Source organism: Pimephales promelas, chromosome 14 (assembly GCF_988280905.1).
Source record: "Pimephales promelas chromosome 14, fPimPro1.hap1.1, whole genome shotgun sequence".
NCBI classification, from domain to species: Eukaryota; Metazoa; Chordata; class Actinopteri; order Cypriniformes; family Leuciscidae; genus Pimephales; species Pimephales promelas.
Window position 1 is genome coordinate 31527564 of NC_142782.1, and position 24122 is coordinate 31551685.

Consider the following 24122-nt stretch of genomic DNA (forward strand, 5'->3'; position numbering starts at 1 on the left):
TTCAGTGAATCTTTCACCCAACAGTCTGGATCAAGAAAAGCAATGAATACACATTATCTAATAAAAAAAAAATTAGCAAATCTGTTTTAAAATGGCAACAGATTACAAGCAATATTATTATATAATATGATTAAATTAAACAAATTAGAATTGAGTAATAATTAATCAACTAATTCCTTCAAAGTTAACCATTTAAAATGAGTAAAACTTACAACAAACAAACAAACAAACAAAAAACGTACATTTAAGTCACCATTATGGTGATCGGTGTTTGTTTTAGGATTGTTTTAAAATTACAGTTTTCTCCTTCAGTAATTTTGCTTGTTAACATTGATGTCTTCAATATTGGCAATAAAATATATTTGACGTCTGTCTGTCATTCAGATTTTTTTGTTAAATTTTTGGGTGTAAACTATCACTTTACAACTTTTAAAAGTTAATTTGATTAATTATTACTCAATTCTAATTTGTTAAATTTAATCTGCCAGAATTTTCTAGATTAGATAAAGCGTATTAATTTTTACAGTGCACCATAAAAGGGATGTGACGTCCAGATCCGTCTTGTTTCAGGTGAGATTGGGCAAAAATTTCCACTTGGAAAACCGCAACTAATAGTGTTCGCTATTCCCAAATGGTTAAAAGATGTAATTAAAAGGAAAGTTGGTCACGTGACACAGTCTGTGACGTCTTTCCCTCAGGCCGGCATGATGGGTTCGCAGATGGATGACCACAATACTCCTTTTGTTCATTCAAGGTTTTGGAGAAGAAAGAGTGCTGACGTCCTGAAGACTCTCGCCCATGAAGAACAACAAACTCTGCAGATTCTTCGTGGCTGAGGAGCACCGCAACATTCAAAAGGGGTGAAGAAATAATCATAACTTCCTTTATTTGGCCTTTAAAACGCACACCTAACACAAGTTTAATACTTCTGTCTTTTATGTTAATGGTGTTTCTCTTCTTTGAACACTCTAAGGAACAAAGAACAACTCTGCAAAAGATAAATAAATAAAATCCAGTTTATATATATATATATATATATATATATATAGAGAGAGAGAGAGAGAGAGAGAGAGAGAATATAGCTACATATAATTTATATAACATACAACATTCAGTTACATTAAAAGTATTTATTATATTATTTATTATACATTGTATATCATTAAATTAATTGAAAATATGCTTGAAAATGATTTAATTGTTATTTAAAAACTATGTTTGTGTGTGTGTGTGTGTGTGTGTGTGTGTGTGTGTGTGTGTGTGTGTGTGTGTGTGTGTGTGTGTGTGTAAAAAATACAATTATTAATTATCAATTTCAATGCATAATATTGAAGTTGATTATTAATTTAACAAAATAATTATACCCCCCTGTGCAAACAAAGTTATTTGCGTAAACAACTTGGCTGCCTCTATTTTATTACACATTTATGATTTACATTTCAATTACTCCGAGATGCTGATTATTTTCACACTTGGCCTGCCACAAGTGCTAATAAAAACAAGCCCGTTGGCATCTCATCTCTCAGGACAAAGAGGACACCTCCCGTCCGAGTGCTTTCTATCCTATCTGTGATAAAATAACACTCCCTGATGAAGGATCAAGTGAACTATTAAAACACACTATCCAGAAGATCTACCCAGAATGCATCGCTGCACCGCAGGTCTGACTTTACAACGGGTGGGCTCAAGGTTTCATCCAAAACTAACACAGTTAATATGGGGAAGTGAGATTTCAGAAGAAACAGAAACACATTTTATAGCAGGGAGGTGGAGAGCTGGAATAACAATAATATGGCGTTATTCTGTGTTCAGGCTAAGCTAATATTCAGCAGCGCTGAGTTTGACAAACAACGATACGCACTGAACAGACACACACCAGAAAGCTTAAGTGACAACATGACGACAGAATTCCCTGCAGTTTTATTAATACATCCATAATTAGCCTACTAATAAAAAAAAATTGAAGACACGAGTAATTCCATTTAACGATGTGACGTCATTGACACACAAAGGCGCGCGCTATCGCCGCCCTCTGCTGGACAAACAAGAACGAAGAGCAAATTCTGGATGTTTTCTTCTCAAACAGAACAAATAAGTCAGTGTGTGAATGCTATTTAGTAATTCTCACAGAACTTGTCAAGAAAACACTCTGTTAAAAGGCTGTTAAAGGGATAGTTCACCCAAAAAATGACAAATCTGTCTGTAATTACTCACCCTCATAAGACTTTCGTGAGAATCTGAAAGCTGGATCACTCCTCCATAGGCTTCAAGGTAATTTCATCTGCCGGCCCAGAAAAGTTAGTAAAGACATCGTTAAAATAGTCCAAGTGACTACAGTGGCTCAATCTTAAGTTTATCACGCGAATAGAATACTGTTTGTGCACAAAAAAACTAACAAAAATAAAGACGCGGGCCTCTGATGCGAGCTTAAAAGAGCACCACGACATATTTAAATGACTTAAAAGTACTTCTTGTATGGTCTTAAATTTATTGAGTTCAATAAAAATAAAAAATAAACCCTAATGCTCCAAATAATTAGAGTAGAGCAAACTTAAATTACTTCAATCAAATTAACTTTCATGAGTTTTTAGAACTTTCTTTTTCTTTTGACTTCATGAGCTAACCAAGTTTCCACTATTAAATTATTTAAGTCGAGATTACGTGATAATGAATGAATTAGCTTACTCAAATGTTTGAAGTTAAGAGCAATTAAATATATAATTACAAAATAAAAATCTTTGGATTTCTTTTCTTTAAAGTGTTGATGTAACTGATTGCTTTTTTTGCAAACGTATTCAGATTTAGCGTAATTAAATCCTAGTAGGATTTACTAGCATTACAGTAATGAGAATCATTAATGATATTCATACACACACACACACACACACACACACACACACACACACACACACACACACACACACACACACAAAGATCCTAAAAATAAGTGTTTTTCACACTTTTGATGTGGGATGGAACATTTAACCATTTACAGAAAGTTTCTTTAAAAAAAATACCACTCATACAAATGCATAGCTGTTTTACAACTTTATTTATAATTGTTTTCCTAAAAAGTAAAAAAAAAAATCTACATATTCAAGAGTACAAAAAGAAATCTGCACAACGGTTGCTCGTTTCAAAGTTGTTAGGGAAATACAGGGAATAAACATCCACAAGCACTGTGGAAATATTGAAATACATAAACGACAAACACATTCCCTTTGCTCAAGTCTGACTGGAAAGTGGACATCTACCGGATGTTATCAAGTACATAATCATGAGATGAATGTAAACGCTGCCTAATAGTCTCCTGCAGTATAGAGTGAACTCAAAGGTCTTCTAATGAATCTTTAAACAAAGTTTTCGACAAAGAACTGATGGCAGGATTGAGGAAATTTCACCAGGCAGAAACTGCACGACAAACCCCATCGGCGGGCATCCAACATGGAGGCTTCAAAGAAATATATACAAAAGTACTTGACGACTTAACTAAAAAAAAAAGCTGTGGTGGACACTGGATCATCACACTTACACGGCAGAGATCCTAAAGTTAACTGTGCTGCAATAAGCTTTCATTACACAGATCTGCATATCTACAGATAAAAGTAAATCTCGTTCCCTCTTTGCCAGCAAGCTTCTAAAACAATCCATCTCTGGATATCAATGTCTAATTTTAAATAGCAGTGAAAATACATTTCATGTCATCTTAAATGCATGATTTACTGTATATATGTGGTAAAATAAAACTCTTCCGAATGTACATTAGTCGCTGTGCTAAATCAGCACATCATATATAGATATTATATAAATGTATATATGTAATGTAAAGACATTTCAAACAATTTGCTATTACTAACATACATATTCAGATCCGTCTATTCACAACAGGGTAAAAAAACATTTTATCATTCAGGTGTGATTCGAAACCTGTTTTCAACATGGCCACCTAGAAGTATCACGCCAAACTCATACCTCACAATACGGATTCATAAAAAGCGCTTTTCTTCAGATTTACGTTGCTTTCAGCTCCAAAACTGTCTTTTAAACAGGATTCGACTGTTAATGCCTATACGTATGAAAAGCAACAACAGCAGATAAATAAAGCAGAATGTCATCGTAATCCTGATAAGGGATGTAAAGACTGGAGTAATAAAAGTCAACCTCATGATAATGACGCATTAATGTGATTGGCTCTCTGGCAGAGAACAGCAATATTCTCTTTGAATGTCAAAGGAAACGCGACGGTCATCTGCTCACACAACCCTCTGCTACTTCACTATGAAAGTACTTGCATAGACAATCTGACATAAACACATGACCAGTCTCGGTTGGATCAAATCAATATCACGGAGGCCGAGACGCAATGGCGAACAATGGCACAGATGCTGATGTAAATGTGTGAGGTGATCCCTGTAAACCAAACATGCGCCTTTCAGACCCTCCGCATGAAACGATCAACACCAGTTTCACATGAGAACACAAACGTCCCAGCAGGAAATGAAAGAAGAGCCGAACAGGATGTTCTCTTTTCTCTGATGCGTTTTCCTGAGGACATTAAAAGCACGTTTAGGAGCTGCTTTACAAACGCACGGATTCACAATTTAAAAAAGGGAAATAAAACACAACTGTCCCTTTTATGTTTGATGAGCTACATATACAACAAACACTGACTTAAGCTCCAAAAGTCTGAGATATTTATACATTTAATACATTTTAAATAGGGCTGTCAAACTTAATCGCATCCAAAATAAAAGTTTGTGTTTAGATAATATATGTGGGTGCCCTGAATTATTTTATATATATATAAATACACACACATGCATGTACATTTAAGAAAAAAATATTATTTATATATAAAATATTTATGTTTATATATAATATAAATTATATATAAATCTTTATACAGTATATACATGAAAATATTTCTTAAATATATACAAGCATGTGTGTGTATTTAGTATTTATGTATATAAAATAATTATACACAGTGCACCCACATATATTATGCAAACACAAACTTTTATTTTGGATGCGATTAACCCTAATTTTAAATTACACTACTGTTAAAAAGTTTGGGCTCGGTAAACATTTTTAACGTTCATTTATTAAAAGTACAGTTAAAAATAACTGTTTTCCATATTTTAAAATGCAATTTTCAGTATCATTCACATGATCCTTCAGAAGTCATTCTAATATGCTGATTTACTGCTCAAGAAACATTTCTGATTATTATCAATCATTATTATTATTATTAACTTGAAAAACAAAATTTGTAGCCACTATTTTTGTTGAATCTGTTAAGTGACATTTGATGGCAAAATATTTTGTAACACTATAAATGACTTTACAGACACTTTTGATCAATTTAATGCATCCTTGCTGAATAATTTTTTTTTTCTTCAATAAGAGTTAAACTGATAACATCTTAGTATTTGGTTTGTCTTTTTTCGCTATGAGCTGACAAACACAGAATCAAAAAAATATATTTACTCACAATTTATGATTCAAAATCCTGCGTATTGCATATTTCAAAGTTTAAAGTCTCAGACTTTTGGAGCCCACTATTTGAGTGAGGTCTTAACCTAAAAATATTCATATTTTTATTCAGGCATGTTTTTTCCCCAAAATGTGGTTTGTGTCCATGAGTTAACATTATAGTGCTACTTTTGATTCAACTGCATATTAAAAACACAAAATAGATGTTTAGGACTAAATCTACTCTATGTACATTTATTCTTCTATATATTTGTCAGAGGTCCAGATAATAAACGAGGCTCTAAACACCAGCGTCTGCTCCCGAAGTCTTTCCATATTTGTGTCACCTCTAGAAAGAAGTCTCGAGAATCTCAAACTCTGTTTACGAGACTTCTACAGTACAGCGATTAATGAAGATCTTGGGATAACACTGCCCTCTACTGGCCGACAATGGAGCGTGCAAGCAGGATTTGCAACTTGAAAGCAAAACTATCGTCCCATTTATAGAAGCAATCACAAGTCTTCTTCCATGCTGAAGCTACTTCTACGACTGCTGGTTTTGGACGCCCCCGGGGAGACTGAGGAAAGCAGGGGATCGGCGCCCCCTACAGGCGACAGAGCGCTGCTGTCATCCATCAAAATATCCCCTAACCCCATTTCCGCCATCAGGGATGGACTAAACACGGAGGCAGAGGGGTCATCTAACTCGCCGAAGCTGAGTGTCCCGAGGTCCAGAGGGCTGGTGACCACCCCTCCCACTGAGGAGGTAGAAGAGGGCGGAGACAAGAAAGAAGAGGGCGTGGCCTGGTTGAGGGACAGAAGGGTCTTGGAGAGGTCATGGCTGGGGATGTGATTCAGGGTTAAAGTCTGCGGCTGGAGCATGGAGTCAGAGATCTGAGATGAAGACATGCCGTGGAGACGAGCCTGCATTTCCAGCTCCTGCCGATCACACAGGCACAATCATTAAACTCAACTGAAGGAACATTCGTATTAAGGTGACAGGGTGGCCTAAAGACATTAGGTTTTAATAAGAATGTTGATTTTTGGCATTGAAAGAAAACGACAGAGAGTTGAACAAAGGTCAGCGTTATGCAAATGAGCGATGGTGTGATGCGGAGACTACCAGTGGTCAAGGAATACACAAGGTCAAGGTCAAACTGCTATTACTAGAAACTGACAGAACAGAGACTCGCTGAGCTCCAGTGATTTAAACCACTGTCAGTGTGTGTCTCCCTCTTTAAATCCATTTGAGGTTGTTTTTTTTTTACCATTTTTTTGACAGTTAAGGCTTGTTCACACCAAGAATGATATAAAAAATAATATACAATAAGGTGTTTAATGACATCATCAATCAATAAATAAGGAGAAGGAATTGTCTGTGCAGTTTATTTTACATTTACACATGTAAAAAAATACATTTTCTGTTCAGTTTATTGCTTTTTAAAAATATATATTAAAAAGTGTTAATTAAGCTGAAATCAAATAAAATGATAAATATTAGATGAAAAAAATAACAAAATAATTACAATTACAAAAGCACATAAAAATTACTAATATAAACTAGGGCTATCAAACGATTAATCGCATCCAAAATAAAAGTTTGTGTTAATATATGTGGGTGCTCTGTGTATAATTATTTTATATAAACACACATGCGTGTTTATATTTAAGAAATATTTTCATGTATATACTGTATATAGATTTATATTATATATAAATATAAATATTTTATATATAAATATTTTTTTTACTAAATATACATGCATGTGTGTGTATTAATATATACAAAATCATTATACACAGTGCACCCACGTATATTATGTAAACACAAACTTTTATTTTGGATGCGATTAATCGTTTGACAGCCCTAACATAAACTCAACAAAAAAAAAACCTAATTGTAAATATTTACAAAAACTATAATAGTGAATAAAATAACTCTGTGGAATGAATTTAAAGATGTCCAAGAGTTTAAAGTGTGTATATGCTGCAGAATACCTGAATGCGCAGCAGCAGACTGCGGTTGGCGTGTTCAAGTTTCTTCTGTCTCATCTCCATCTCTTTGGCTCTCTGCTGCTCCTTCTGTAGCTTGCGGATGTAGTCGACCGACGCCTTTAGTATAGTGCCCTTGTTCCAGCGCATCTCGCTGTTGAGAAAACAAATGCAGATACTCTTACAGAAGCATGCACTGAATGAAATCATCTAAAAAAACTATGACTAAAAACATTTAGGACTAAACAAAATGTAAACAATGAAATGGTCTTATAATTTTGTACCTCAGAGTCATTATAATTTAAATGACCTTTATAACTGAATACATTCAGCAGTGCATATGATTACTGTTGAAAACCAGAGAGAAGTGAGAATGAGAGCAGAGATACTGACGGGTCAGAGGATTTTGGAATGAGACCTCCAAGTTCCTTAATGCGGTCATTAATGTTGAATCTTCTTCTTCTCTCAACTACAAAACACACACACACACACACACACACTCAATGGATGGGAACAACTAGACAGACAAGTTGTTTCAGATAAACAGAAATGTAATTTACTTCCTTATACACTACCAATGACGGTTAATCTTCAGGTTATTATGTGCAGATGGTAATGACATATTTCAGAGATAAAAACAAACTGCACATCAAATCTTCAAGAAATCAAAACTCACTCTGGTTATGATTGTCTTTTTTCTGCCTCTCCTTCATAACAGCTTTTGCCTCTGCATCTATAAAACAAATACCAAGGAAATTTAGATTACATTTTAAAGGGGAAGTGTGCCATTTCTTTGTCGCTAACATCACCAGACAGAACTGCCACAAAAATGCTATTGGTCAAGCAAATAGATGGTCCCATACCACAGGTTACGGTGTAGGGCTGAATGAGATGTGCGATTTTTTTTGGAACCAACCAACAAATAACTAGTTTCTAACGGTTTCTGATAGTAAACCGAGGTACAAGGATGTATTTCACTGCATTTTTTAAGATTTTATGTTAGCTAAATAGGCTCAAAATGTCTTGTTCACACAGCAACTTACACTAGCATGAATGAATGAACATGAATGGGAGTCAAGCCCGTTTTCTCTTACCTGTAACCATAATGAAAGTGACCAAAGTAATATCAAAGACGGCAATGTCCATAAAATCACTTACAAGACAAAGTCTTATCATTTCTGACACGATCAGAGTCCATTCGAGCAGCTATTTCACTCATCAAATCTTCATTAACCGACAGAAGCTTTTATATCTGGGCGGAGAGCAGAGGATTTGAGTCTGAAAAGTGAAAACTGGCATGAGCAGTGCCGGTGGAGAACTGTGACCGGATATTAAACCCACAGGTCATATCTCTGTTGCTGTATACCGAAACTACACATGAAAACATGTAAATAGTTCAGACTGGAGTCAGTAGTTAAGACCATGTTACGACCCCAGTTTGGGTCATATTATGTCGTTTTGGTTGTTTTTGTCATTTGATTTGTAGGTCGGAGTTGGAGTGAGTGACGTCATGATGGATTGATGGTGTTCACCTGTGTTAAGAGCTGATGCCGGCAAATAAAAGCAGCTCCCTTCAGTCGTGACGGGCGCGCTCTCCCCTCGTGCCATTATTTTGTTGCTTTTGTTATTGTCTTGTTCTCATTTTGATCTATTTTCTTATTTTTACTTTAATAAATGTTATTCCTTTTGCATTAAATCTTACGTGTCATTCCCTTCTTTGTCGCGGCTTGTGAGCCGGCCGTGACAACCACAGTAAATAACCTATAAACAACTGAACTGTGTGCAAATGTAAACATATTAAGAACTCAAATACAAGACAAACGTATTCAAACAAATTCTGCAGCTGTGTAAACATGGGCTAAGATTCACAAATCATACCTGCCCTCCCATCTTTCCAAAAGTCTAATAAAACACTGCTAATTTACTACGATTGCTACTAAAACAAGTTTTACTTCTATAATTATCATTTTATTGCACGCTGGCCAGTGACTGATGAATGATGGCTATTCACACTAACTACTTAGTCACAAGTTCTGCAAAAGCACAAATATCCACTGATTCAATAATGAATCATATGAATCATGAATCAATGATTATATTTTTATGCGCGCGTGAACAGATCTCGACTGGGAACTGCGGTGAAATTGGGAAATGGCAAATCTGTGGTGTGTAACTCTGCTGATACAGTCAGACTGAGTCGACTGGTTGGTGAAGAGAAATGAGGAAGAAGCAGAAGTGAGATAAAGAGATGGAAGGCCACACACCGGTAAACTCTCTCTTGACGTTGTGCAGGTCTGCAGGGCAGGAGTTGCTGACGGTGATGGTGGGCGCCGCCATGCCCTGACTGCTGTACACATCCAGGAGATTTCCTGAGATTGGCAGCTGTTGAAAACCAACCACAACGCATTAAATCAGGGCCCCGCCCACGGCATTATCTAGTGAGAGGTCCCCTCATCACACATGGTGCAGGGTATGGATAACCTTCATTCAGTTCACCACAAAAATGAACCTTCATATCTGAAGGGCAACATCTTTCACAATGGCCAAACGGTTCTTGTGAGCATGTTTATATGTAAAGTGAAACAAACTGGACAAGGCAAGGACAATTATATGAATAAATATAAATTAATTTGGCGGTAAAAAAAACCTTTTGATTACTAAAACTTTTGAGAACATAAAACAATGCATCTAACCATAATTTCATACTAGATGTGACAATTTGAAGAAAAAAAAAAATGAAAACAAATGAAGTTTGCTCTGCTTGCATTTCAACAACAAGCTGCATTGAGAGTGAAGTCAGACATTTTTTGAATTATTAAACCAGTTACATAAGATCCATAAAAATGTTTGAAGTTTCAAACACGTAGGTTTAACAGAAAACACATTTCCTTCATCTTTAAAAACCGAGCTAGCCTGAAAGGTGACTTTTGATTTGTAAAACCTGTGCAAAAAACAATTATGTGAAATCCAACAAAAGTTTCTGAGGCATATCTTGGCCAAAACATGCTCAAATAAACCCATCAGATTGTTCCAAACATGCTAAACTGTCATAAAACATGCCATTCTGTCTCGTAATGCAACTAAAACACAAACCTACCATCATCACACAGCATTTAAACAGATAGTGACAAGAGAGGCAATGAGGTAGAGAGATTAAATGTGCTAAATTTACCTCAATCTGGCCCTTTTTCTTTTCATTCTCCGGCAGTAAAACCAGAATCCTCATGTTCTCTTATACACTCGCAAAGTGCTTCCTCTTTCTGTGTGTCTCTCCGTAAAAAGGGACGTTTAGAAATGAGGAAATATCTTTTGGAGTATTAAAAACGCCACGGAAATCAGCTCGTGCACACACACAAGTTGAATGGTCGGTGTTTCTGCATGTGTGTGTGTGTGTGCGGCAGCTCTCTGTCACTCCTCCGCGGTGTGCCGACCCCACCCATTGTGAGCCATGTGTCAGAAGTTTATATTTGCTTCCAGTGTTTCAAGCCCACATTCAACCCAAACGTCCCGAATGCAAACACTTCACTGACAATGCAGAAACCCATGAGCCTAAGTTAACCTTTAATCGTAACTGGTTACACAAGCGCCTCTACCTGAACTCCTCCCAGAGGACTCAACTGAAAATTACTGATTTGAAAACAGAAATTGTATTTCCAAAGCAATGGCATGTCAGAGCAGGATTCTCTTGGTGACAAATTTGCTTGCAAAAGACTAATGAGTAAATATGGGAACTATTACTAATGGCTGTTTCCTCATCATTAGTGAATTATCCAAAAAAAAAAAAAAAAACACTATGCATGTAAGATCTGTTACAAAGTGTGATGCAAAACAAACTTTACCCAAACAGTTCTTATGAAATGAATGCGTTGCTCAATTGATCTTCAATAGAATTTAGGATGTTGCAACATACCGTGTTGGGAAGCTGCAAACCCGATTCGATCAGAGTCATAAATTCATCGTTTAAACTCGATTCCAGGCTGATGATGTCATCAATGACGTCTTCGATCTGTGCATATCGAAAAGAGAGGGAAAAAAAAAACAGCTTAGCAGGACTTGTAGATGCAAATGTCTGAGTCCTTCTAGCACAAAAATCTGCTTTAAAGTGTGACTCCCATACTGAGTCATAAGGCAGAAGGATGTCTAAATAACACACTACACAGCAGTTTCCAGAGTGACACACCGGCCACATGGAGATGAGAAATAAAGACATCCCATTTAAAGTCTGATAAAAGTCTCCAACCTCAGCAAGCTTGTATTTCATCGTAGGGTTTAGCAGCCAGTGGTTTTGATTGAGATTTGAGAAGGAGAAATACAGGACTGAAAGGCTTTAATAGCCAAGCCCACACCAAGTGCAAAGTGTGCAGGGGTCATTGAGGCTTGAGTGTTATATTTACTAGCACAATGTGGTACCAAAAGCAAAAGTGCCAGAGAGAGTCTGGCCGACTTCACGCCGACTTGACAAAGCGCACTATTGTATTTAGTAAACGCGAGGCAAATTCTTCAAAAGAATCTTTCCGAGTCTCAGAGCCAAACATTTAATTAGTTGTCTAGCGTGCTCTAAACGGCTTAAGACTTGAGATTATTAGGACAATAATTACAGGTTAGTGCAGTTTTGTAAGCATGTGAAATTCACAGACTATGACTAGCAAAATAAGCAGCCTAAAGTAAAAGCTGGTGACACCTTATCCTTTCAATGAAGCATTGTTTGATAACACTGAACTTTGACTTCTCACACAAGCTATATCACAAACAGAATATGAAAGTGAACGGGGTTTATCTTACTACAACAGATCTGGGTCAGATTTGAGATACTATATGTAAAATCTTAGTACAAGTTGTTTTAGTACTGTTTTCATTGAAATGCACATAAGCATACATCACTCGCACACAGAGAGCAGAGATCGAGCTGCGCACACACAGAAACATTCAGGAGCACAGACACTTATTAATGCTACCCTGTGACTATTATTAATAAAAGTCTACATTACATTTCTTAGCAACGAGGGGGTTACATCTCTATTTTGAAGTAATTAAACGTAAAGCTTTGTTGTTGATAGAGAGAGATACTGAACAGATGCAGGTACGTACTCATATCTCTGTATTAGAGCCAGACCGATATATCGGCAGACCGATATTAGGCATTTTCCAAACTATCGGTATCGGGAGTTATAATGCCCGATAAATGAATCTTTCAAAAATAAAATAAAAACAGACGAAACACGCTTGAACCATGTCATGAGTGTTGGAGTTGTATAGTTTGTCCACCAGAGGGCACTCTACACCGTTCCTGTTGGCAACACTCGTTGAGTTGGTCACGAGACATACATTGATTGAATGACAATTAAAAGAACATCCACATCAGTTTTCTTAACTCAAATAAGCATGACAAAATTTGTGACTATCATGTCCAGTTTAAAATAAATAAATAAAATATCGGCCGATATATCGGAGTATCGGTTTTTATAACCTAAAAATATTTGTATCGGTATCTGCCTTCAAAATCCTTTATCGGTCGGGCTCTACTCTGTATCTCTGGCTGTTACTCTCTCTTTCTGTCTATCTCAGTTTCTCCGGTAAATATTGCGCTGCAAACATCGATAACAGCTTTAAGTTGTCAATGCTGGCAAATGATCATGGTATAAGGGGGATAATCCATGCATGGCTAGCTGTGCTTTAAACAAGTTTAATGCACTTTACAGAGGTAACAGTTGCTTTTTTAGGCAATCAAAAGATGATTGAAAATGATTTTTCCCAAGCAGGCATAAGTACACCTAGGCTTACATTGAAAACGGGACCATGGCCTGAATATCACACTATATAACAGACTTTGGGAATCAGTGTAAAGCAACCTCATAGAAACACCCTGAAAACACTCACAACACCACCATAGCAACACCCTGGCAACCACACATAACAGCCTAGAAGCAAGCCAGTAATAACAAGTAACACTAAAATCAAGTTACTGTGCGATGAGAGTACAGATTTTGTAATTGTGCATGTGAAAGTAGGCCAGAGCGCAGAGCATTACGTTATGCTGTCAGTGATTGTGTAAATGGGTCATCTGTTGTTATGGCATTGGCTCAAGGCCTCTTATCTTTACAATAACATAATTGTCATGATTTAATGTTAAACTTGCATCATTTGGAGATTAAAAATCATTGAAAGAAGTCTCTTATTCTCACCAAGGATGCATTTACTTGAGCAAAAGTAGAGTAAAAAAAAAACACTATTGTGAAATATGATTACAATTTCATATAACTTTCCTATTTTAAAACTTGATTTATTCCTGTGAAGTAAAGCTGAATTTTAAGCATAATTCCTCCAGTCATCAGTGTCACATGATCCTTTAGAAACCATTCAATATGCTGATTTGCCGCTCTATTATCAAAAAAAAAAAAAAGTTGTGCTACTCCATATTTTTGTGCATTTATTTAAAACTGAAATCCTTTGTATAATCATAAACGTCTTTACTGTCACTTTTGATCAATTTAATGCATCCTTGCTAAATAGGAGTATAAAAAAAATCTCACTAAATCCACCACATTACTGGCAATATACATTCTATAACAGAAAGATCTGATCTGGGTTCAGTTTGTACCTCTTCTTTGTTCGATCCAAGGCTGAGCACAGCCAGCGGGCTGCTGGGAGTGCTACTGACAGCAGGGGCCAACTCAGGGGCAGAGGCAGGCTGGGGCGAAGGAGATGTTGCCAGCGTCTGAATGGCTATTTTATTGCCAAGGGTGTGAGAGAGGTATTGCTTCACTTGCTGCTTCTGAGCTTGTTGGATGTGGTACTTTGTCGGGTTTTCCAAGTGAGTTTGAACCTGGGATTCAAACACATGACAACTTTAGTTCCCCCTTATATGGTAAACCATATTTAAACATCCAAATCATCATATTTGATGTTGATTTGTCATGTGATACCTTCAGCACTTCCACGGGCACCTGAGCCGGGGTGGCAGGCAGGGCGGAGGTGACGGAGATGGCAGGGGTGGCGTCAGTATGGCGCTGTAAAGCGCTGGACGCCTGTTTCTGGGCCTCTCGTCTCTCCTGGTCCTGAGCCTGCTGTCGCATCAGCTCCTGCCTCATCAACACGCGTGACGTCATCACTGAGCCGGTTGGGGTCACGGGGTCAGCAGAGGGCAGAGAGCCACTACGGGGGCAGACGATGAGAAGGTAAATAAGCTTAGAGTACCACGCTACACCCCCGTGCTGTAATCATATTACCACATGCTATTTTTGAAACACAGGGCTGAGAGATCACCGCTAAGATGAAGATCAATTTAAGACAGACGGCATGAGAACAGCAACTTAAAACACAAGACGGTCGGAAATAATGATCTCTCGTTCATGAGATCAAGAAACTATATTTGTCAAATGTCAAAAAAAAACTATTGAATAAAAATAGTTTTTTTCTTATTTAAAAGGTCTTATTATGCATGCTACTTAAAAGAAAAAGATCAAAATGTAAGTTTGCAATAAAATGATTTAATTAAATCCTGATGAATATTATTAAATCCTGCTCTACATTATTTCCATGGAGCGCAAATGCTATTTTATGTTGACAAAAAATGACATATTTACTTAATAAACAGTCTTATTTTTCATCAGTGCATGTTATTGCAAAGAAAAAAAAGTTGTGCTATTTTTAAATTAATAAAATATTAATAAAGTACATTTTAAAAATCTTGAGCCACCTCTGAAACTAGTTTTTGTTCAACTCCTCTAACATAATAATACATATATTCTTTTATCAAACACTCTTATCCAAAGTAGCTTGCAAATGAGACTAATACAAACATATTATGTCCTTTGTATCTTAGCGTGTGATGCTATATCAACTAGCAAAATAAAATCTCTCCATACAGTTTTGCATTTCCAACAACACGGCCTTCACATTTCTTTCACACGGACTCCCTTTTAGTGATGAGTCATCGTGGGAAGTCCTAGAGCGAACAAAAAAAACAAGCAGCCAAGACCATGCTGCCTCAAACACACTGTTTGCTATAAAGAAAATTCAAAGATTACCATGTCAGGCAGATCACACTGTCAGATAAGAGCTGAGAGACTGTGGGAGACAGCGGCGTGTGAACTTTGAAACCGGTTCTATAATTGATTTATCTTAAAAAACACTTGGTTATGTAATTCTTTCCAGTAAACAACCCTTCTGACCCACTATCCTTAACATATTACTCCATAATCAATGTTTTTTTTTTTTGAAAGGAGAGCTGCAAAAAGAGGTATTATGACTGATCATGGTGTTCAGTTTTGTGCTGAATCACTGGGAAGTCCCTGGAAACAGACACCGGGAAGTTCTGTCAACAGAAACACAACGCCCCATCTAAATGCCTGAAGGACAGCATGCACTGACCTGCCTCATCGCAGAAAACACATGCAGTGCTCACACATGAGCACAAAAACACAACTCTTATATATGTAATCATATATAATGAGCGATAAGCAAATGAATGATAAAGAATGTACAATATGTCAACAATTCAGAAATATATTAACACACTGTCAGCAAAATCCCACGGGGTAAAGCTGAAAAAGCTAACCGGTATGTGGCAAAACATGATTACAAAAAACTTCTAACTCTAGAGTATGCAGGAAGTAAATCAGACATGATTGCGGTTCTCTTATAAGCATATCTAGCATGTGGCCACAATCTAAATGTGTAGATGACATATAAACAGGAAGTATATTTATATAATCGGATCATTCAGTGGACTCACCTTGGGGTGATGGGCTGACTCTTGAGCTCGTAGAAGGTGTCCGAAACGGTGGATAAAAAGCCTTCCACCTCAATATCTGCCACGATCCCAGACTCAGGCAGAAGGGGTTCAACACTGAGAAGGGATGAACACACCAACGTCACATACTGTCAGCCCACAAACATCTCCTATAATCTGAGTCTGACATGCTGATGCAGAGACTGTGAACAGGAGGGGTTTACTGTAATATACCGAACCAAATAATCACATTTAATACTTATATCACAAACTTCAATGAAGGAAAAAAACACACTTGCACAGAATGCAGTATTATATATATATTTAAAAAATAATATTGTGGCGAACAAATAAAAAAAAAAAATCTGTAATCTTTGATCAAAATTGGAAAACGTACATCCCCTCTAAACTGGCATTCATTACTTTTACTTACCTAAAGGGACTGTGTGTATCTTTTTATGTAATTTGTTATCTTAAATCAATATTTTATTCATAAATATGTCCTCAATGGTGTACAAAAACCTTTGCCAATTATCTGACTTATCCTTGTAAACGAAGAATTTAGTATCTTTATATACATGGGACGGGTAAGTCCACGGAGGCTTCCATGTCATTCCGCCATCTTGAAAAACTATAATAGCAGAGAGGATCAAAAAGTAATAAGCAAACGCGTTTCCACAGCGCGGTTTCGTTCAGAGCCAGCATCACGATTGACCGAACTGAAGCAGCAGAATCAGACGAGAATCGGACCTGCTTTCTTCTCGACACGCAAGTCTGTTACAGTCTAAATTACAAGCATTTTTCCTTACATTCGAACATAGTGAAAGTTTAAACAGACTATTTGATGAATAACATTAACAGCTATTGAGTAAAGTAGAAAAGGTGCTAAAAACAATGTTTGTTATTTTACTTTCTGTAACCTAGAAATTCGATAAGAATATATTTTAATAGAGCATATGATTGTTCTTGCATTGTTAGCGCATAGTAAAAAAAAAAACATGGTGAACGTTTGAAGAAATCAGACCAATCATAAAAGCTATCACAATCAGGTTTTTATTTTATCAATCAGATAGCCTACATCTCGTCTCTTTATACCCGACTACCATAAAATAAAGCAAATTTCTTTTCGGCAGCTTCCTCTTTTCCTCTGACTGAAAATATCTGTAGCCTACTGGGAGTCGCGAGAGAGGTAAAGCTCCCGTCCCGATGTGTCCTGTAACTTAGTACTTAGTTACAGGACATATTTATATCACATTTAGAAAGAAGTCCTGTAACTAAGTTACCAAATAAACAGAAACAGACGTGACTGAAGAAGTGGGAACTCTTTCTAATTTATTTCTGTGTGACTAATGTGACGAGCATTAGCATTGGCATAAATACTAATTACAATAGTTCATGTTTTTCACAGTCAGTAATTCATACTGTAACATTTGTTTGTTCGCTGTGTCAAGTTGCGGTTTGTTTGAAATTACAAACTGAAGGAAAACTAAACGAAATGCACACACAGCTTTTTGGTACATAATGGCTACCGTAGATCCAATACACAATGAAAAAGCGAGGCGCTGGAGAGCACAATTTGTTTGAATGCAAATAGAATTTCACTGCTTGATGGGAGTAAATCTTGCACAGAGAAACTTTATTGCATTATTGTCCTGTTTTCTCTGTAAAGCTGCTTTGAAACACTCTGTATTGTAAAAAGCGCTATATAAATAAAGCTTTGACAGCGAGCTGAATAGATACCCACTTTTCTAGATCCAATCAATTCCCAGCAGGAAAAAAAACAAGCAACGCCGTTTATTTTTCTCATTCAATATTCCGTTTTGCTTGGAAAATACCTCACAATACTGAAGAAGTCAGTCACAACTTCTGGTTCACGGTGACTTTAAGTGAACGTAAACAGTTGAAAAAGAAATCAGATGTTTATCGTTATATTGGATCTTTGCCTTTAGGTCTTAAAGTGACAGTAGCCTATAAATACCTGCTCTCTGTGTCGTTTATGTTAATCGCATAACAAAAGGCCGCTTTAACAAAGTTAAATCCATATTTAGCATATACAGTGACAACTTCGCAGTGTTATTTTACACTTAATTATAACATTTCTGTACCTGAATACAACTGTTAGACCTTACTGTATTTGTAACTTTGCTATATTGCATTTATCCATGCAATTGCATTTTTTACTGACTGTTCACTTTGCTGATCCGAAAAATAATCCGATCCGTAACTCAATATATATAATCATGTTATATTTATGTACTGTATACTACTTTTGTATGAAGGACATGTGTGTGCTAATAATGTAAACTACTTGTTTAAAAAGGACATAAGTGTCTTCCAAGTTCTTACATATGTTGCTCATAAAGGGCAGTCTACACAGACTGCATATATTTTCATATATTAAATTGTGAGTGCCTACATATACATTCATATTCATGAGGCATCAATGACCAATCCCTAATGAGCACAAATGACCCAAAACTAGTCAGCTTACTGTCTATGCATCATTTTTGGGAGCATTGATCCAAAGTATAGGCAGCTCAAGCCAGGGTTTGACAGACATCCACAATTACCGGTGAAAAACACACCCAAGCCTTCACAACACCGTCACATCTGAGCATAAAGTATGAAATACTATCCAAGCTCTAAACGCATATTAGACCTTTCACAGATATCACATACCTAAAGCCTCTTCTGTTTAGTGCAATAATCCAAGTGATGCAATCAGATCAAACGACACAATTTCGGTAACTCCGGTTTGTAAACTGCACCAGAACATGGTCAGCATCTGAATCCCAGTCTGATCCGAGCTGTCACTCTCATTTACACGATCTAAAGGCGAGATTTAGCAGCAGAGCATCGCCGTTTCGCTTGTGTTATGGTTTTACCAGGTGGCCATGTTTGTGCCACTCCGAGCACGCGAAGCTCCTCCTCCGGTGAAATAATGAAATTACAAAACCCCAATGAAGGCTTAAGCTCATGTAGATATTAAAAAGCTCATTCAACGTTTCTTGGAGCTGTCAGTCAGAAAAACAAATTAATATTCATTGACCAAGCGTTGATTAGCCAGCTGACTAGCGCCCGCGCGCCCACACTTGCCTTTGAGCCAACCGGCAAGGCTGTCTGGGGAAAGTAATTAATATTCATGAGCCAAGCCTTCGCTATACGTTGATTGGCCAGCTGACAAGCGCCACACGCCCACGCTTGCCTTTGAGCCAACCAGATTGGCTGTCTGGGGAAAGTAATTATTATTGATGAGGAAAACGTATATTTATACACGCTCCCAAGCTTCTAGAGTCGAGCTTTTTCAAGCTGCGGAACTTTCGCTAAATACACCTATTTCAACGAAAATGACTAGTACACGAGAAAACTTGCCATATACTTATCTAATCTACCCTATAAACTACTCCTTTACTAAGAGAAGAGAAATAAAAAACAAACAGTGAATAGTCACCGCCAGAGGGAGTCACTGCGTCAAATCTATATAAAAACCCATTCCCATTCTGTTTTTTTTTTTACATCTTTCAAATATCCCTTTGTTTCCTATATTTATTTTTATAAGCTAACTTTTTTGTATTGTATACTACTATAAGCTTTTGTAATATTGTATATAAGAATGGAAATAGCGGTTGTAATACTTCATTTTACTCTTACTGTACTGTACAACTACCACCTATCTAATGATGTGACAATAAAGAATATTGAACTTTGAAAGCACATTATACAATGTGAAACATACAATCTTTAACTTTTATGGTATTTGGGCTATAGACAGAAAAGGCTGTGGTCATGTCTTTTCTGAGGACAGCAAATGAAAAACACATTCCTTTGGGTACAAAAGGAGCAAAATAGCGTGCACTCAGCAAGCACGAACTTGAGAGGAAGCGGAGTTAAAACATGGACACAGAAAAAAAAGAGAAAGGGGAATTGTGTGGGTAGATTTGCTGAGTCATATCCCGTGAAATCTGAGGCTCAGGGTAGAAACTGCAAAGCTAAGCCTCCGGTTAAACGGCTATAGTGAGTAAGAGAAACACGGACAGACATTCCAGAGGAATTATTTTGGCAGGGTGGAGGGAGGCTGGGGTTAAAGGTTGAGGCTGAAATGGCTTTGATGGTTGGGTTGAGGAATGACAGGAGATGGTTCTTTTGATATTCTGAAAACTCAAATGTACACTTGAATTCTCATGCATAAAAACTGTTCATGTTCCACAGCTTTCCTGACCACACCATCTTCCTCCTGCACACAATATTTAGAGACTTGCAATAATATTTGCAATGCTCAACATTGGGTAGTATGCATAATAATATTTTAGGGATAGTTCACCCAAAAATGAATATTCTGTTATTAATTACTCAGCTTCATGTCATTCCAAACCTTTAAGACTTTCATTCATCTTCGGAAAACACAAATGAAGATCTTTTCGATGAAATCTGAGAGATTTCTGTCTCCATTGACTGTCTATTCAACTACCACTTTGATTGTAAAACTAATCCATATGAATTGAGCGGTTTAGTCCAAATTTTCTGAAGAGACATGAACAGATTCAATTTAGGCTTTTATTCACATATAAACATCTGTTTATATGTGAATAAAAGCCTAAATCTGTTCATCATATAAAGCAATTGAGTCTCTTTAGAAATTTGGGACTAAACCGCTCAATTCATATGGATCCGTTTTATTATATCTTTATGAACTTTTTGAAGCGTCAAAGAAAGCGGTATTTGAATAGACTGTCAATGGAGGGACAGAAAGCTCTCAGATTTCATTAAAACATCTTCATTTGTGTTTCGAAGATGAACTAGTCTTACAGGTTTGGAATGACATGAGGGTGATTTAATATTCATTCATTTTTGGGTGAACCAACTCTAAAATAGTTTATGACAGTTTATGACTAAAAAACAGTCAATTTATGTGCAAAAATTAAGGGCAGGACTATGTGCAAAATAAACTACATTAACCTACAAAAAGAGAAAGAAACAGAATAATCTGAATCTACACAGGGAAAATTATAAGTTGGAAATAATTGTTATGTTTTACAATTAAATGTTTCATTTTTTCTGATGTGCAATTTAATGTCAATTGCCGTTTCTGCTGGTGAAATGTTAGCAATTTATGAGAAAATTGTTTCTTCTCCAAGTTAGTGTACTAAAACTCAATAATCTGCATTGCAGTGATGAAACAAGGAATTGAACAACCTCTAACCCAAAGCATCTATGTTCTCTGATTTGCTTATATAGCATCAACATTCAGTCGAGTTCATCTTCCGAGACTGGTCAAGAGGCTGCATGCATGCACAAGCTTGCTTAACAAAGTAGCTTTAAGGCAATTTCTGTCCATGATGTAGTAGTCCACAGTCTGCAGGATCCATTGAATGTAAATGCAAAACAATCAGTTAAAACTAGAGTTTCTGTGATGCCCGTGCACTAACCTGATGAGATTGACAGATTCGGCTGAGGAGTCCAGAATGACGTAGACCGTCTGAGGACGCTCGTGCTGCGCCTGTTGCCCAGGTAACGCCACTTCCACTCGGCCCTTCTCGAGTCTGACGGAAGGCAGGCTGGACATTTTCTCCCGGAGCTCAATAGTTTTTACAAACAGCAAAATAAACGAGCTAGAGTAACCGAGCTAATGAGAATACTAATCGCCTGAGCTCAAGATAACAAACTATATCACACCGCTTATTTTCTGAAGAGGTTAAAATACACGACTGTCGCACTGTCCGACCGCTAGCGAGATGTTTACAGCACAAATTTCCCTCAAATTTTAACTTTACTCCGTATCGACGCTTTCTTTATCTGTGTAGCTAGACTAGAGCTTGATGAAAACTAAATGCGAATTGACGGCCAAAGTCCTTAGTTGCTCTATCAGAGTCTGACTCCAGTGCACGCCGTTATCTTGCTCTCTTCTCCCCGCGAGTAAATCTGACTGGGAAAACCCCAAAATGACGCTCCATGATCAGCCGACGGTTGACAGACAGACGAGCGGGCCAATAGCTGTGCAGCAGGGCGGGACTTCACTGACATTAGCCAATAGACGAACGATAGAATACTTGTTTACTTCACCAGTTAGGTCATCCTTTGATATAACATTACAAACTATTTCGTCATCCTTTACATTGAGATATTTATGAACTTCTGTGTCCCTTTGTGATGTTAAAATGAAAATAATGCTAATTTTAAACTAATGTTGACGATTAAATTAATACGTTGTGATTTCATTGAGCACATATTATACAATCTTATTTGCATTAGTATACGCAAAATGTATTAAGCCTAACTGAAATGATGCATAGTTATGTTTTTGACGCATTCCTCTTATAGGGTACACTTTCTGAAATCATTAGAGGCACAAATCATGTGTTTTTGTGAGAACTGATTGAAATGTTTGATAAACTATCATATAGTTTAAAGCACAAATGCATCTCTTTAAAATGTTAATTGTTGGCCTGTTCCTCAGATGTTTTAACCTTTTCGCATCCCACCCTATTGAAGGGAAGTGCCTTCTGAACACACCTACATCTGGTAAGATGTTAAAATCTACAAGCTCTAATCAAACACAGTATTTGGATGAAATAAATGAACGACATTTGTTCTTTTATTACTTTATTTCATAAACATTTTCTTGATCTTGCACAGATTTCATTGGGATATTAACATACAATGGTACCCAGTGGCCTGCCACTAATTTAATCAACAATAATAATAATAATAGTACTTGAAATAACAGACATTCCCATATTATGTGTACAATAAACCAGGTTTCATGAGGGAACACAATAGCATGTATACTTGTGCCATATAGTGTGATGGTTTGGCTAATAGGCTTGAAAAGAAAACATCAAAGCTAATGCAGCCATTTCTTGGTTTTCTGAGAGGGTGTTTCTGAGCAAAGTAACACGGTGTTTACTGTCCTTGAGAAGATCAGCTATATGGCTATATGGCAATGTTTTACAAATCCCTCTCTGCTGATTTGTTGCAGACGTGCACAACATGAAGAGGCGACAAAAAAAAAAAAAAAAAAACCTGTAACGGGCCAAGAGGCGCTCATTTAAATTCCTCGGGTTTGGCATGCTGTGATGATGCCAGACAGCAGAAGAGAAAGATTGGTAGATCATCACTAGGCAGGTAATCATTAACATCTATAGGCAAATCAATCATCCATGCCTCGACATTTCTCTCTTTAGCTTCCATTGTACATGTCCACATAAAAGAAACCTGCTCGTCCAAACGCTGGTTTACAATAAATAGTTTTTAAAAGTTTGCCGTGTAACAAAGCACTGAAATTTGGTGCGATAGGACTAGATTATAAAAATGAACAAGATTAAAACACTCAAGTCAAAAATCCAGATGTAGTGACAGATTACATCATCATCATCAGACTGTGCTATTCATGGATTCTTTTGGTATGCAGATTTGGGCATATATAATAATATATACAATGTAACGTTTAATCCTCTGTTCTGCACCACAGAGATGTAATGGTTTCTCCCAAATGATTCTTGCTCCATGTGTTATTCCTCCATATTAAACACTAGAAACTCTGGTTATATAGCCTGTTCATTCATACACACAATTCTTGATCTCTCATCATGTCATTTATTACAACACAAAGCTGTTCCCTTGATCGAACAATAAAATAGCACCTCTATTTCTGTATACGACACTTAATGTCAGATCAAAGACATGAGATTGTTCTGATAACTTGATAAAAATGCACAATTGTTCAGATATCCTAAAATTAACTACAGTGTATTTCACCTCTATCACTTTTGAAGTGAATTACAGAGAATTACGTCTGTATTCTATATTATATCCCTTCAAAATACAGTTTGCAAATAAATTTTGTGGACTGCGGAACCGAGTAAAGAATAGAAATGGCTTCCATTAAAAGATCAAAACTTTCTATGAGTGTGGCACTAAAACATAC

The 24122-nt window shown here is 36.8% G+C and overlaps 1 protein-coding gene across 2 annotated transcripts; it reads right to left on the reverse strand.

Moving 5' to 3' along the window:
* Positions 1-3035: 3035 nt before the first annotated feature.
* tfe3a (transcription factor binding to IGHM enhancer 3a) lies at positions 3036-22124 on the reverse strand. 2 transcript variants are annotated; one of them, XM_039665846.2, is made up of 10 exons: positions 21625-22124; positions 16202-16315; positions 14391-14619; positions 14066-14290; positions 11378-11473; positions 9732-9849; positions 8144-8200; positions 7861-7936; positions 7474-7621; positions 3036-6414 (listed from the first exon to the last, which is right to left on the reverse strand). In XM_039665846.2, exons 1-10 carry the CDS (start codon positions 21759-21761, stop codon positions 5989-5991), a joined length of 1626 nt encoding a protein of 541 aa, XP_039521780.2. In that variant the 5' UTR covers positions 21762-22124; the 3' UTR covers positions 3036-5988. The 2 variants fall into 2 exon arrangements, with proteins under 2 accessions (XP_039521780.2, XP_088975972.1); XM_089119846.1 differs by lacking the exon at positions 21625-22124 and adding an exon at positions 18878-19239.
* Between the last annotated feature and the right edge of the window lie 1998 nt (positions 22125-24122).